This window comes from Squalius cephalus (genome assembly GCF_949319135.1).
Source record: "Squalius cephalus genome assembly, chromosome: 4".
NCBI lineage: Eukaryota > Metazoa > Chordata > Actinopteri > Cypriniformes > Leuciscidae > Squalius > Squalius cephalus.
In genome coordinates, this window is record NC_137125.1 from 41,108,513 (window position 1) to 41,124,713 (window position 16,201).

The following is a 16,201-nucleotide window of genomic DNA, read 5'->3' on the forward strand; positions in this document are numbered from 1 at the left end:
GTACTAGGTTTTGTCTACATCCATACATACACACACACACATAGGTTTAAAAAAGTCCCTATATGCTGTGCACAATACTGCAACTGCAAGTCTCCTATTATCACATAATGTCTGCAGTTTACTGTAATAGTTGTAAAAATGTTTTAACATAATGATTTAACATTTTTAAATCTCACTGATTAAAGGTGTTTGTTTTCGTGATTTGTCATTTAGCAAACTCTTGCTAAAGAGACTGCACTAGGTTGCTACAGAAATCTGGATTTTAACCCTTGATTCATGGATTCAAAAAAAACCATGAAAAGAATTAAAAAACAATCCAAAGAACACCACAATAGCATGCACACGTATGTCAGCTAAAAATAATTCTGCTTAAATACAGTGCAATGCCTGCAAGTAACAAGTCTTCATTTTGAACAGTATGTTTATCATTTATAACTGAAGATTTATTTTTTGCTTTAAAATGTTGACCTGTTGTGCTATATTTATTTAAAACAATTTTTTTTGTTTTATTAAAATGTATTAATGCCATTGCATTAGATTACAATTTATGTGTGGCTTTTTCTGGGGTGCTTATACTGTACTGCAACATCTTCCTTCAATCCTTCAATCTTAAAGATTAAAACTGATGTATCTGTTGAGTAACATAAAATGTTTTCTTTACTCAGAAACTATAGTAAACAACATACAGTTTTCTGCACCCATATAAATTAAAAGAATATAAAGGAATACAAGGAATAACTCTTCTTTGCCTAAACAATGTATATAGTGTATTTTAAAACTGGAAACATTTGTAATAATATAGCCTACGACAGAAGACCAAATCGCAACTGCATGATTATCTTCACAAAATCTAAACCCAGAACTAATCTGCTAAATAGGGCTATAAGACATGAAGATATTGATATTATAAACATTAACATCATTCATTTTTGTACAGCTACTTTGAAACAATGTGCATTGTGAAAAGCAATACACAAATAAATTTGACTTGACTTGAACAATCAGTATGCTCAGGTAGCATATCAATGGATCACATTTTGGTTAGCCTTGGTTCCCCTTCCCCAAAATAAATATATACAAACACAATTAGTGCCATTTAATGCTCAGCTAGAACCTGAGTGTGAGGAGCAGATTCTTCACATTTATACAAAACGCTCACAGGCATAAGCAAGCTTCTGTGAGCATCAACACGTAGACACAGTGAAGGATACCATTTCATAAAGGGAGTGGCCGATGCATTTCATTAATTAATTAATGCTTCGTGCGGAGCACATGGTTGATGTAGGCGTTTTTTGGTCGTGGTGCAGCACATAGCGCTCACGTGCTGCCTACTAGGTTTCGGTCATTGATTAAAAAAAAATAAAAAAAGATTGTATTTCCGGTTTTATGTGAATCCACATCGATATCATCAAATATGCGTTACATTGGAGCTGAATGGGTGAATGAATGAATGATTGGGGAGTAAATGAATGAATGAATGAATGAATGAATGAATGAATGAATAGGGAATGAGTGAATGGCTGCTTTACTTCACCCTATGGCTGCCTATCGGTCGCTGCTATGGAGAAGACTGTAATGGTGATCAAACCATTGCAAACGCGATAAATATTTCCAAATCAAGTGTTTGTTAGCAGAAGAAATGATAACATGTGCATGTACATATGCATGTAGCACTTAAAACAACTACGACAGAGGCACTATTTCTTCTTTTTTGTAAGCTTGCTTTGGTAGAGCTCCCCACTAAACACGCGAGGACTCACGAGCTCTCCAGACAGATGACTGCTCGCGCTCGGCACTTTCTATTTTTGTCCTCGTGGCGCTGTTTCTGCTCTTACTACCATTTTTTGATTGCGGGCGGGAATAAAACAACCCGGAGAACAACTCTCCTCTGCTCTGTCCCTCACTTTGATATTTATGTAACCTTGCCCGCTCCTTAAAATAGTCGTAAAGTCGTACCTGCTCGTGCGCCACTCGTCCTTGCGAGCTTTACACTCTCTGAAGAAGAAAAGAGGAAACATAATGAAAAGAAGAAGACAATGTAGGGGGAGGGAGCGAATCAGAATATTATGGATTGATACAAATAGTCGCTTGCGCCAACCCTCAGCCAGAGTTGAATTAATGTGTTACTATTTTTGGAACGCCTGTGTTTCCAGGGGAAACCTAATGACGCAATGACGTCAATGCAGGTCAACAGCAGACTGGAGGAATTGAGCGCTTCCATTAGATTTTGCAGTATTTTCCAGAAACGCGGAAAGGACAAAATGGATTAGTTTAAAATGTATTAAAACATCAGAGTGTAATTTGAAAACATTAAAGATCAATGTGAGTGGAGCACATTCGAATCTATTGGAATTATTATTACAAAAAGAAAAAGAAAAAGAAAAAGATCTCGTCTTCCTTGAAGCATCGCTCACACGGTAAGTCTGACATGTATTTTCTTTTAACGCTCACGAATCCGCGTTGCCTTGAGTCGTCCCCTTTAATGCTTGGTAGAAGCATTGGTAATGTATTTCTGACTTTCTAAAAGACAGTCTGATACATGTTCTGTCTTCATCTGTAAACTCAACACATGCAGAAAACACCCTGTTTCAGATGGTTTCTATGGAGCGGTTTATAAGCGCCTATAAATGAGCTATAACGCGCGTGCTTCGCCCTGCGTCCCTTTGCGCGCTTTTAAAAACCATTTAGAGCTATTACAACTGTTGAAACGTGCATCATTTCGTAGTGCTGACTTATCTTTGCTTGAAATCGTCTGAAATTGCTTCCAATTATTTAATTGCGTTTTTCAAATGCTGACTCGTGACTGAATGTGGTGTGGAACAGGCGCCTGCGAGTATGCATAGGAAAATACAACGCAAACACACAATATGTTAACCGTCCGATTCGTAAATGCCTTTATGTGCTTTATAAAACAGCTAAAGGTGTGGGACAGTGGCATGTAGGCTATAGAACTGAAATAATTAATCAGTCATATCCACTTCCATAAACACGAACGCGATTTATGTCCGGTACTACACCAAACCGACTAAGGTAGCGCAAAAGCATTAGCAACAAGTACTATAAGGATTGTATTATAAACATTCCTGTTTTGTGCAACATACTTGATTAAATGTAACCATTGAAACCTTCTTACAAACATGCATGGGAAGCAAACACCCTCGCAATAAAAGAGAAATATTACATACATGCTCACACCCCTAAAACAACTACACTTATACACACAGAGAAAGAGGGATATTGAAAGACACCCAATAAAAATAAAAATAAAATAAAAAAAGTGATTTCAATATTCTCTTGTGGAAAGTCATATTTGTATAAGTTAAATTTTATGTTTCAGATTACAAGCACCTGTGTTTGTATCATCGGTGTGACGAAACCCCCTCTCTTCCACAAACTGTGGGTGTGTGCAGCACAGGGCGTTCACCGCGGCGGGTGGGTTTCAGCACCGTGGACAGCAGCCCGTTCAGCACAACGGACAGCAACCGTTTAATTAACACGCCTCCTTCAATCAGCCCGAATACACCACATCAGCCATGCCAGTACGTTTGTCTTTGCGTTTCTCCAAATGCACGTATGTAGTGTTTCATTTCTCAGTGATGGTCATTTACACACAATGTGAATATGGAGATAAACACGGGTTAAAAATGATTGGATAAAGGCCCATTAGATTTTGGTGGTTGATTTTGGCGACAAAAAAAAAGACAAAAAAAAAACCCCGCTAAAGTCGTTAAACAGAACTGTGGCAAAGGCGCAATCAGAAAAGGGAGGAGAGCGCGCATGGGAGCGCGACACTTTTACACATATGACGCATTTAGTGAGGTAAGCCTAACGGATGCCTACGTCATCTACTCCGCTGGACCCCAACCATCTTTGGCCCGGTAACAAATAAGATGCAGAATACAATGCTGAGATACAATGCTATAGAAATTATTGGATGAAAGGGCGTTTCACATCTGACACATGACGGTTTCGGGGTGCATTTTGGCAGATTTTCACAGGTGAAATTATACTTGAACTTGCGCAAATATGGGCTGCAGGAATGGGTTTCTTACACTATGCGTGAGGAGCGTAGTTGGTTTAAGTGGACTAACCTGTGACGCGTGAAGTTTAGGCTGCACGTCAACAACCGATCCACAGAAACAAACATGTTTGGCAATTTAGGCTGGATAGAACACAATCAAAGAGCGCAAGAAACAGACAAGTAATGGTGCTCATTCTGTGTAATTACATTGTGTAATTGTAGTAGTTTAAATTAAAGCCTTTCCTGGTTTCAAATTGTTAACCTATTTGAGACGGTTAAATATGTGTGTTCATTATTGTTTTTAAGAAATATTTTCTTAATGAAAGAAGGCTGACATTCACATTTCATTCTCTCTCCCTCCCTTTCCCTCTCTCCCTTTCTCTGTTCAGATATACGAAGCTGATTTCCAGGTCCCTGTCTTGTCCTTTTCAGGTCTTTTTGCGGTCTGGGCTTGCTGTTCCTTGAACCAGTAGCCAGGAAGCCCTTACCCCAAAAAGTATCTGCAGAGGACCACATCATCTTAACAGATATATCAAGCTCTCAAAATTTCCATCAAATGCCAGATTACTGAAAAAACTGCCCTTTTTGCTTAACACACTCAAAAATATTCACATTTAAAAGCTAAGCATTTCTAAACCAATCATCAATGCACAGTATTTTGCATAGATTCAACAACACATTTTGCTGTGGAAGATTTACAGACCTTGTACGTTTTAATATATTTTGACACCCTATCTAAAATAAACCAAAATCCTGTATCAAATAAACAAAAAAACACAGTAGGTGCGGAGAACTGAAACAGAACCTACTTGTGTGCAGAAATTAAGGCAAAGCCCTTACACCACATCAGCCAGTACGTTAGTCTTTGCATTGCTCCATATGCACGTATGTAGTTTCATTTCTCAGTGATGGTCATTTACATACAATGTGAGCATGGAGATAAACACGGGTTAAAATGATTGGATAAAGGCCCATTAGATTTTGGTGGTTGATTTGGGCGACAAAAAACCCACTAAAGTCGTTCAAAGGAACTGTGGCAAAGGCGCAATCAGAAAAGGGAGGAGAGCGCATGGGAGCGCGACACTTTTACACATTTGACGCATTTAGTGAGGTAAGCCTAATGGATGCCTACGTCATCTACTCCGCTGGACCCCAACCATCTTTGGCCCGGTAACAAATAAGACGCAGAATACAATGCTGAGATACAATGCTATAGAAAGAATATGGATGAAAGGGCGTTTCACATCTGACACATGAAGGTTTCGGGGTGCATTTTGGCAGATTTTCACAGGTGAAATTATACTTGAACTTGCTCAAATATGGGCTGCAGGAATGGGTTAGTAGTTAGTTTAAGTGGACTAACCTGTGACGCGTGAAGTTTAGGCTGCACGTCATAAACGCAACAACCGATCCACAGAAACAAACATTTTTGGCAATTTAGGCTGGATAGAACACAATCAAAGAGCGCAAGAAACAGACAAGTAATGGTGCTCATTCTGTGTAATTGAGCACCATTAAAAGCATTTAAAAGCTAAGCATTCCTGAACCAGCCATAACCATCATGGTACAGTATTTTGCATAGATTCAACAACACATTTTGCTGTGGAAGATTTACAGACCTTGTACGTTTTAATATAATTTGACTTCCTAAAATAAACCAAAATCCTGTATCAAATAAACAAAAAACACAGGTGAAGGAGAACTGAAACAGAACCTACATGTGTGCAGAAATTAAGGCAAAGCCCTCGCCACAAATGTGTCACACAAGATGAACTGTGATGCATTTAGCAACTTCAATCTGAAAACAACCAGATCTTAACTTTTACTTGTTGGCCGGAGTAACTGATACTGATGAGTTAGATTATATTAATGTGTAGCAACTGCAAGATGTAAGAAATCAATTCAAACTATAAAGCTTGTTTTATTTCTCAAAAGATCCATCTCAAAAAGTCTAATAAAAAGGATCATTCCATCAATTCTGGTCAATACTGCACTAGTTTCTTAAACATGAAACAGTACATTAATATATACAATTTATTACATATGTATTGTTTTTTCAGTTGCATTTTATTGTTTGTGGGTCTATGCAAAAAAAAAATCTGACATTTATTTTTTGCCACGAGCATTTATCCCCATAACTTCCTGCCCATTCACCGGGACACCAGCTGAGTGCTTTGGCCACGTGACTCTACTGTCCGCAGGCCTTTTGTTTCCGTTCTTCTCTTGGAGATCATGCACTTTACAAAAAGGGAGACCATATGCTTGACAGACTGTTTAAATGAGGCTCACCCAAATAAAGATGTATCAAGTCTCTGTTTTGCATGAGAGTGGAATCAGAGAATTGTTTTTGTAAAGATAAGGTTTATGATATTACATCAAATTGAGAACTTAGAGAATATAATCTTATTATTCAAAGTATTTCTTGTTTCTTTTCCTTTTTTTAATAAACGCACAATCCTTCCTATACTAATGACGGTGTGACCCTCATATTGGAGATGGGGTTAGTCCATTTGAATTATGATCCAAAAACATGGCACACAATTTGTGTCACCATTTAGCCTTGGGAAATAGAGCAGTGCTCCACTGTTGTGGAACCACTTTTTTGGGTCTCCATGTTGTAACAGACCTAATGAAGCCACTATTATAGACTTTGTTAGGAGTTTTGAATTTGCTAATAAAGGTTTGAATTTAATCAATTATTTAATTGATGGTATTTTGTTAGAAAGGTGTTAAATGTAACCAAAAGTTGCAATTAAAATATTGATGTTTGGTGTATTTCAGTGTTGTGTGAATCTTTCCTGCATCCGTATCTCTCTTTAGCTGAGTGGACTTGAATGAAATAAATGAATAAACGTGATGCAAAGGTTGCAAGTAGAAACTGGAACGCTAATCAAATACTGTACAATATGGAATTTTGCACTCATAACTGTTATGCTTATGTAACTGCACACTGCATAATTATATCCTGCTTCTTATGAACAAAAATGGAGAAGCATTGAGTACATATTGGACAATTAAATTTACATTTTCTTTTTTATAAGGGAATATCCTTTCTAACTGTTCAACTATTCCCTCCCCTTCTCTTGACTCATTTGTATTTACCCTGATCTTCTGGTTTCTCTCTTGCATTTGAAACCTGACTCAGTGAAACCTCCTACAGGTCAAACTGAGCAGTGCGCTTTCACTCAGTTCAAGAGAAACAGACCGCAAGAGTTGAGGAAGTGCTTATTTTTTTATCCTCCAAGTTATAATAATTTCTCTTCTCATCAAACAGTGAGGTTTTGCCTATCAAAAAGAGTTGTTTAAAATGAAACAAATGGCTAAAATACACTAAACTTTTTTTGCTCAAATAATCAAAGAACAAGGTAAAAAATATATATATATAGTTTGATCTAAGAGTAGAGAGTTGACTTTGATGCCATTTCTATTTATTTAAATACATTTTACTTGTACAGCACTTTTCACAGCTCTCCAGACTCAGTTCTATTATGTACAGAAAATGATGTGCAGTTTTCTGCAGACACTGGTTATAAAATTTGATCTGATCTTCACAAGAATAGACAAACACAGTCTGCCAAAACAAATAGCATGGCAACAAATATACAATTTGTATATTTGCTGACCTATTCACAAGCTTTTCTGGAGCAGTGCAATGCAGTGATATTTTTCAAATGCTATTGTGACCACACTTGATGAAATCAGTACACGCAATCAAATATGAGCCTGTGTTTAGCACTCAACTACTTTGTGAAAAAGAATGCATTTGGAATTAAAGTGCCCCTATTATGCTATTTTAAAGGTTCCTAATCTTGTTTTGGAGTCTCCTACAACAGGTTTACATGCATCAAAGGTAAAAAAACAATTACATTTTCTCATAATATACATTGCACATCACCACATTTTTTTCAATGATTCTCAAACGACTCGTCAGATGAATGAGTCTCTCTAAATCCCTCCTTTCTCTGCTCTTCTCTGATTGGCCAGATGGCCCAGTTTGTTGCGATTGGCCCACTGTGCTTGTTGGAAGCTAAACGCCTATCACCACAACTAAACTTCAGCTCAGGGGACTTCCTCAGTCCTCAGCAATTGAACACACTGTAAAGACAGTAACAATGGCGTCAATTTTACCATATCAATCCGAGCGTGAGTCAGATGATGAAACATTGGAAGAGCTAGTTATTCAACCCAAACCTCCATCGCAAGGATGACCTGAGCAGGACATTTCTCAGTGATACATTACTCAATTTGAGGTACATTATGAGATGTTGCAAATGTAAATCAGTATTAACAAGTGTATATCCATTATCTAACTATATTTCTAATTTATTGCGGTGCACATGCGGGAACTGTATCAATAACAGAGCATATAAGTTAGCCGAGCGCTAACGTGAATGACTGATGTAACATTAAAGTTTGCATCTTTACTCAAAGTACTCAAAGTAGTAAGAACAACAGACAATCTGCATTAATAGATACAGTTTTAGGGAATAGTAGCCACAGCTGATTTCCAAAACTATTTCAGTAAGATGTAATAACGTGAGTTAGCCTGTTAGCCGGAAACTTAAGCTAACACAAAACTAAAAAAATTATACATCAATAATTATTCATACTTACAGGTTGTGATTCTGAGAAGCAAGCTGGTCCAAATAAACTGGGTACAGACCCATCTTTCCAAAGCAAGTGTTTTTCGAATCCTGCTCTGAACTCCGAGATTTGAGAAGCAGTCATCGGTAAAATGACGTGTTTGAAGGCGGGACAAGTTGTTCGCGTACAACGTAGGCGGGCATTATGAAAATGTATTTTCTAGTGACGTAGAACCGTAACGCAATGGGATTCGAATTACAAACGACTTGAGTCGATTCTTTATTTTGGGAGACAATAACTTTATTTATCAACTTTGCAGAAAGTTTACATTCACAAACAGCTATTAACATTGCATGAAAGGGAATATTGGAAAAACCATAATAGGGGCACTTTAATAAAACCAGTTTCACTGTGATTATTCTTTGCTGTTCATAACAGGTTGCATCCTTCATGCTGTATCACATAGACATGGGTGTCCATATTTGGAGAGTTTTACATATCCTTCCTTTGTGCAGCACATGATTTCCAGATAAGACCATCCTTCACCCCTCCACCCCAAGCAGAACAGTTTTGAAAAGTTTGGTTGGGACAAAAGCAGACTGGAATCGAGTCTGAACGATTAGCGCTAGGCACAGATTTGGAAATTACGTAGAAATATTTCTCTGTGTCAATCACTTAATCATAGACAGATGGAAATCCTGGACAAAGTGCAAGTCATAGGATAATCGTATCCAAGCTGACTGAGCAGAATCAGACCAACCCCATAAACAGACTCTCACATGACCCACAAGACCACATGATTTAATAAAAACCAAATGTAACATTCTCATGAATTATTCCACCATTTATCCTCACCTCAATGACATAATGAACACTTACTGTTGTAGAAAACACCCAAGGAGGAGGAAACAAGCACCAGTGGATTTCATATGAATACCTTTCTAATGATTCCATTTTCTTCTATTTCACCTCATTAAAGCATATCTACCAGACTATTAAATACAGGAAATTGCTGTATTTTCCCACTGTTTTTGCTGGCTCGTGTTCATGACGGTTTATTTGCACAGTAATGATGACCAAAGGAAGCTGTGACAAATGAATAAAATCCTCAGGCTTTTATGAATGATGCTATAAATCTGTGTCAGCCTCCTGAACTGCAGTCGGATTTGGATATCTGGGATTAAACTCTAACCTCTGACAGTAAATTGGGGAAAAGGACAGGAAGTGAATATGCGTCACATTAAAATTCAAAAGAAAAAACAAAAACAAGCAGAGGTTTAATGAACTATCCGTTTACGGGAAGAACACTTTATTACCATCAGTCACTCAGTAATGTCAAATGTCAGCCAGAGTTGAACATGTGCATAAACTGTTTGTTTTGTAAGTGAATCAATGTGTAGGCACATTTGTCTATAAAACCAACCACTTTTTTTTTTGCACAAATCAAAATGTTTAAGATCATGAGACACAATAATTCATTTGTTTTATGTTTAATCGGTAACGCTTGTATGTCCACGTACACAACATTCTGTATTTCAGGTCCAATAAAAGTGCATCACATCCGTTGATTCCATCTCTCACACATTACTGGATCTCAATGTAGCGTGTTAATGTGTGATCAAACCGACAGTGTCTGAGCATGAAGAGGCCAACTGGACTACCGGTAAGTGAAAACAAAAGATCAGAGCTGGATCTTAATTTCTCGTTATCACACACACAGACTCTAAAAGCACATGGTATGCGTTTATGTGTGAGTCTGAGTGGGTGTGCCAATGAGTTTGTGATTAAAACATGAATTACCTTTAACGTATTAAATTATTTGCTCAGTAACAAAGCTAAAAAGACAAAACAGTTGACATGTAACTGTAGATATAGAATAGAAAATTTATATCTGAATAGAAAATAAGTATATTGCGACAAACAAAACCAATTAGGGTTTACGGTAAGAGTGCTGGGACTGACCCAAAGCCTTTTGTTTGGCAAAAAAAACTGTTATGTCACTGTTTTCTGTGGGAGATTACCGGCTGAATCACACAGGGTCCCGACTAGTCGCATTAAGAGCCCATAGAATCAAAACTGGACTTGTGTGACTTTTGGTCCATGTTTGGTTGCCTTGAGGTCATCTCTGTGCTCCTAAAATATGACTACATTATTTCTTAGTTAAACAGAAGTATGAATTAAAACTGTATAATAGTCTTTCTTTTCCGTGAAAACAAATAACAAATATTGATGAAGTATTTACAAAATTACAAAATATAAAAAAAAAAAAATAAGAAAATATGCCAACTAAGGGAAGAAAACAGTAGTTTCATTGGGTTACCAAAGTTAACAAGTTTACTTCAGGTCTGCTTCTGTCAGAACACTAAAGCAGCATTAAATTAACAAACAAACTGTTGAATCTACTTTTAACTATCTACTTTTACAGTAACAACAGAATAGGCTATACAGTTTCAAATACTACATACAATTTACTGGGTGTGTAACATAGGCTATATGTAAGACATATGTATATGTACACTCATTATTCAATTGTGTCATGCAGAAGTGAAAGCCATCTGCGACTATCAGCACATACACTACCTTTAGATTAAGAAAGTTCAGATTGCAACTACACAGTATTTTATTCGGCTGTAGATATCCACCGTCAAGTCTTTGCTCATCTCTAGAAAAGTAAAACAACTTTCAACCAACATTCAGCTGAAGCAATGTGAAGCCAATGAAATCCAAAGCACATAATTTCCAGGAACTTACACTGAAAGCCTTCGGGAATTACATCACTGACACACACACACATACACTCATTTCAAACACAAGTAAAAGTATTCAGACAGACGAGAGACAGGAAACACGCATGAGCATGAACACGAACACACAGTTCAGAGTATTAGAGGAATGTAAGACCATTCCAGCCAGTAATCCAGTTTCAGCCAGAGAATTCATAAAATGCTTCATCAGCTTTTGCCTTACACCCAGAAGATCCAAAAAGAAAAAGAAAAACTCGACTGGCCATGAGACCCTTGGCAATCATGCTAGCTTAAAAGTAGTGATACAAACACTCACTAATTAATAAACATGAATCTTTTTAAACCAAGTCATGAAGTATTTATGAAATGATATAGAGTCACAAACAGCACATTCTGACCAACATCATGTCCACAAAAAAGAACATTGATACATTTAACAGGTGACAATGTGCCAAATAATTTGTAGTTTTGATTTGTAATGTGCTCAACGCAAACCAGCTTTATCTTCTTCGCCTTGTTTAATGATTTGAATCTTGAATCTGAAATGATTCTGACTGTATCACATCCTTTCTACTATAAATATATATGATCGATTTCTGAAGGCAGCATAGATGTCCACTATCCTGTGCGTTTGATTCTGTGACAGTTAAAATAAAAATGGAAAGTTGCGGTTGATGAGTAAAGTGAATATTTTTAAACAATCAAATTAGGTTGTAATTAAATATTGGCTTAGTCATCACCAAAGCTCTCTCAGAATCCTGTCCGAAATCAGTTTCAGGAGGTACCTAAGCAAATGCTGCCTGCAAAGTCATTGACCGGCAGGCAGGCAAGGCAGCAAGTCATGGATACAGCCTTTCTTATTGTCCTAGGTTACAACACAAGGAATTCACAAGGCCTAGTTTTTCCTCAAACACTGCCTTTTAATTTGATGTACAGTACTGCATGTTTTTTTAAGTAGGCCTTGTAACAACACTTTTACATAAATACCAAGAGAAACGAGAGAAGAGATTTTTCCTTTTCAGTTTCTCACGTTTGTGGTCATTATCGTGCATCATTTTATCCACAATAAATAATTTAGTGACTTACTTATACAGTACACTCAAAAGTCATACAGAAGCAGCTAAAATTAAATTGAAATTGCAGTTAAATGTTGTACTTTTTCCTTCAAGTTCTTTTTCCCCTTGTATAAATGTAGGAACTCCCATAGGGGAAAAAATCTTTGTCCTACTTAGGGTCACATTATAAATAAAAAATGGGTGAAAACAGAAAACAATACATCATTTGTTGACTGTTTACTAAAATGTTTTCTAACATTTTCTATAACAGGAGGTATAATTCAAGTAGTTCACGACAAAGACTATAATACATTCTTTCCATGCAACCGTTTTACACTAAACCAAAAATGATAAATGCAGCTGAAGTTTTAAATGCTAGATTATTTTGTTTACTGGCTATATATTCAACTTACAGAGACAAATATTTGGGTGGAAACTTCTGTTTAGAGAACAACACTTGAAACATGGACACTTTAATGGAAGTGTCCTTTACTGGAAGTATCCTTTACTGGAAGTGTCCTTACCTGGAAGTATCCTTTACTGGAAGTGTCCTTACCTGGATCCCCTGGGTGCGATGTCTCGGACCAGAACGAGTGGACGGTGTCTTCTACGCAGGCTTCAAAACTATGGTGGACGACTAAGGCAAACCAGACCAGACCGGCGCAGGGTGATTCACAGGGGCAATGAGTCAATCATCCACAGCTATAAAAGGGAGAGTCCTGCTTGAGTTTCTCAATATGCACATCAACACACCAGAGGTAAGCACTCACTCATTCACACAGACAACACATCCAAATATGACCTTTATGTCAATGAGACTGATAAAATATTAATTCTTGTAACAATTTAATTCATTATTTTACTGTCCTAAACAGGGTAACTATATTGATTTAAAAGTTTTTTAATATGTAAACAAGTTTTTGAGACATTTGGATACTCTAACACTGCATACAATTAAACGTGACATATGAAAATATGATTTGTTGTTTTGCAGAAAGATGCATTCTTCCCTGATCTTTTGCCTCTCAATGGCAGCTCTGGTGGCCATTAGCAGCAGCCGACCCACAGCTACAGAAGACAGGATACGAATCATGGCCCGAACCACCATCAGCAGAATTAAAAAAATCAAGGATGAGGTAAATGTTATGCAGTGATTTAATCACCTTCATGTCGCTCCAAACCTTTATCCTTGTAACCTTTCTTTTTTCTGTGGAACACAAAGATTTGGTTGCACTTTATTTTAAGGTGTCATTGTTACAGTGTAATTATATATTTAAGTACTGAGTAATATTAATTAACTACATGTACTTACTATAGGGATAGGGTGGGATTAGGATTTGGTTGAGGGTTAGTTGCATGTAATTATGCATAATTTACCGCTATTACTATGGTAAGTACATGTAACATGTAACAAGGACACTGTAGAATAAAGTGTTACCGAAGATTTTTCAGCATGTTGGGGTCAATAAACCGTGGGCCACCAATGATTAAGTTTGCAGTTCCTTTCTGAGACAAATTTCTCTTGTGTTCCACAATAGAAAGAAAGTCATACAAGTTTGGAATAGCATGAGGGTGAGTAAATGATGACACTCAAGTTATTTTTGGGTGATCTATAAGTGGAACAGGAGCATGTAGCTTGACTTTTTATTTTATTTTTTGAGTTTTAATTCTCAGCCATTTAAAACATAATATTCTATGATTAATATTCCATGAAGCGATGTAAATTCATAGTTTTATTAATCTATTTTTTGAATGGCAATGGCAAATTAGAGCAGTTCATAATTCAATGAGTAGAAAATAATTTCTTTCTTTATTGTTGGGCTTTATTTTTGGCATTCAATTCAACTTGATGTTATCATTTAATTTTGGGAGCAACAAACTAGTTGTAACTTTGTCTTTTGTGGACAAAGAAACTAACTTGCGCAGTTGGAAATTCAAGTCAAGCTCTGTAATGTCATTGTACATATGCAAGAAAATGAAATGTAATTATTTATTGAAATTTATATGACAAGGGACGTGACTTCCCTTGGACACAGTGGGTAATTAAACGTATTCATCAATTCAGCACATTAATCTTTAAATCTAAATCTGTCTCCACAGCACTTCCAGATATCTCCAGAGATTGATTTTGGCCCTGACATTGACACCCCCATTGATGGTCTCACTTCTATTTTCGTTCACTTGAGCTACCTGCAGTTGAGGCTGCGAGTGCCTCCAGCCCAGCACCTACAGCAGGTCCAGGTGGACTTGGAAACTCTCCTGAGCACGTTGGAGGGACTGGCCATCTCACAGGGATGCCCCCTGCCCAACCCCGAGACCCCAGTGCACAAAGAAGAAACTGCCTTCCCCGTTACCTCCAACTACCTGTACCTCCTGGAGCTCCAGAGGTACCTAGAGAAGCTCTGCCTGAACATGGACAAACTAAAATACTGCAAAGACACGGACGTGGCTGAGACGTTTCTAATCTGAAATGTCTAAGCCATGCATCATTCATTCAATGCATCACTCTCAAAAATGCACATGCACTAGTTCTCAAAATGATTTGTTAACTTATTAGACTTGATGAATACTTTTTGAATTTTCCAATTTGTTTTTTACACTACAGCTTTCTATTTTCTAAACTCTATTTTAATATTTTTGCACATGATGATGTTTTGTAGCACTGGGAAAGGTGAACTTGCCTGTAGATGTTTATTGTATTTTTATGTCAATTAATGTTTATTGTATTTTTTATGTTGGATTTTTTTAAATAATTTTTTAAGACAATAAAATATCTTCACAAAAATCAACACCCTCTACATTCCCTTTTCTTATTTTTGAAACAGAAAGAAAAAAATGTCAAAAAGAACTAGGTCAGAAAATAACTTTGATATACAGTATGATCAAAATCTGTCATTTTGAATGGTTTTTAAGGTTTACTATACAGGCATTGACTCATACATTGTGGTAGATTAGATTATTTTACTGGATTTCTCATAAAACAAGGAGAAGAAGCGCTAACAGTAGCCCACAGACAAAAGTGAGCCCACTTCTTATTTTATTTGAAAATGTAAAAAAAGACAAAGCATGCGTGAAATTATTTTTCACAGCAAATGTACATTTCTTATTGTAATTTTGTTTGGAGTCAATCAAATATTTAGTTCTTGAGTTTTTTGTGAGGATGTGATCAGGACTTCCAAAAGATGTGATTTGTCTAGAAACTGCTGGCTGAGTATTTTCATAGGCAAGACACAACAAGCAAAACCATTGTTTTTTCATGCACTGGGTAACTTTGAGGTTTTGGGCTGTTCTGCTTCCAGAACTTGTCTGTAGATTTCAGATGCAGTACACATTTTTAAAGGCCCTTTTCTTTTTTTCAGAAATCTCCACTTCAGTAGCACTTACATCAAACTTTCCAGTTTTATTGCTATTTGTATTATGAAGGTTTTTACTGAGGGGTTTGCTTTTTTCATATAGCCTATAGTTTATATTAAATGTTTTCCCTAAAAACATGGTGAATTTGTTGGTATAGCTGGTATGAAGTGATAAAAAGAGATATCCAAAAGACTCTCAGTAAAAATCTTTAACTTGAATATGTTAACAAAATGAAATAATTTTCAGAGTTCAGATTTCTGTTCTGGAAATGTATATAAATTGTCACATATTTCATTAGATAGCAATTTATTTGCATATTTAAACAACATTTCTGATTATTTTTATGTCTCAGATCAACAGATTATTAAATCAAATGCACCCTGATATAATTTATTCGCTTGCAGTTTAAAAGCAATATTCAGCATTTGAAAGCATTTGATTTA

At 36.6% G+C, this 16,201-nt stretch overlaps 1 protein-coding gene and 2 long non-coding RNA genes across 3 annotated transcripts in view; 2 read left to right on the forward strand and 1 right to left on the reverse strand.

Annotated features, from left to right (window-relative positions):
• LOC307157527 overlaps window positions 1-16,201 on the reverse strand; it is a 64,451-nt gene that overhangs the window by 46,461 nt on the left and 1,789 nt on the right. The window contains exon 2 of the long non-coding RNA XR_013821025.1: window positions 12,961-13,106. This is a non-coding gene — a long non-coding RNA (uncharacterized lncRNA). The remainder of the gene's footprint in view (window positions 1-12,960; window positions 13,107-16,201) is intronic.
• On the forward strand, window positions 2,196-6,794 carry LOC307157586. The gene is made up of 3 exons (XR_013821046.1): window positions 2,196-2,417; window positions 3,338-3,539; window positions 4,411-6,794. It is a non-coding gene; the product is annotated as an uncharacterized lncRNA (long non-coding RNA).
• Window positions 13,083-14,873, forward strand: lepb (leptin b; the record flags this gene model as incomplete). The annotated part of the gene is made up of 3 exons (XM_079868771.1): window positions 13,083-13,162; window positions 13,399-13,540; window positions 14,505-14,873. The coding sequence occupies exons 2-3, from the start codon at window positions 13,403-13,405 to the stop codon at window positions 14,871-14,873; spliced, it is 507 nt and encodes a 168-aa protein (XP_079724897.1). The 5' UTR covers window positions 13,083-13,162; window positions 13,399-13,402.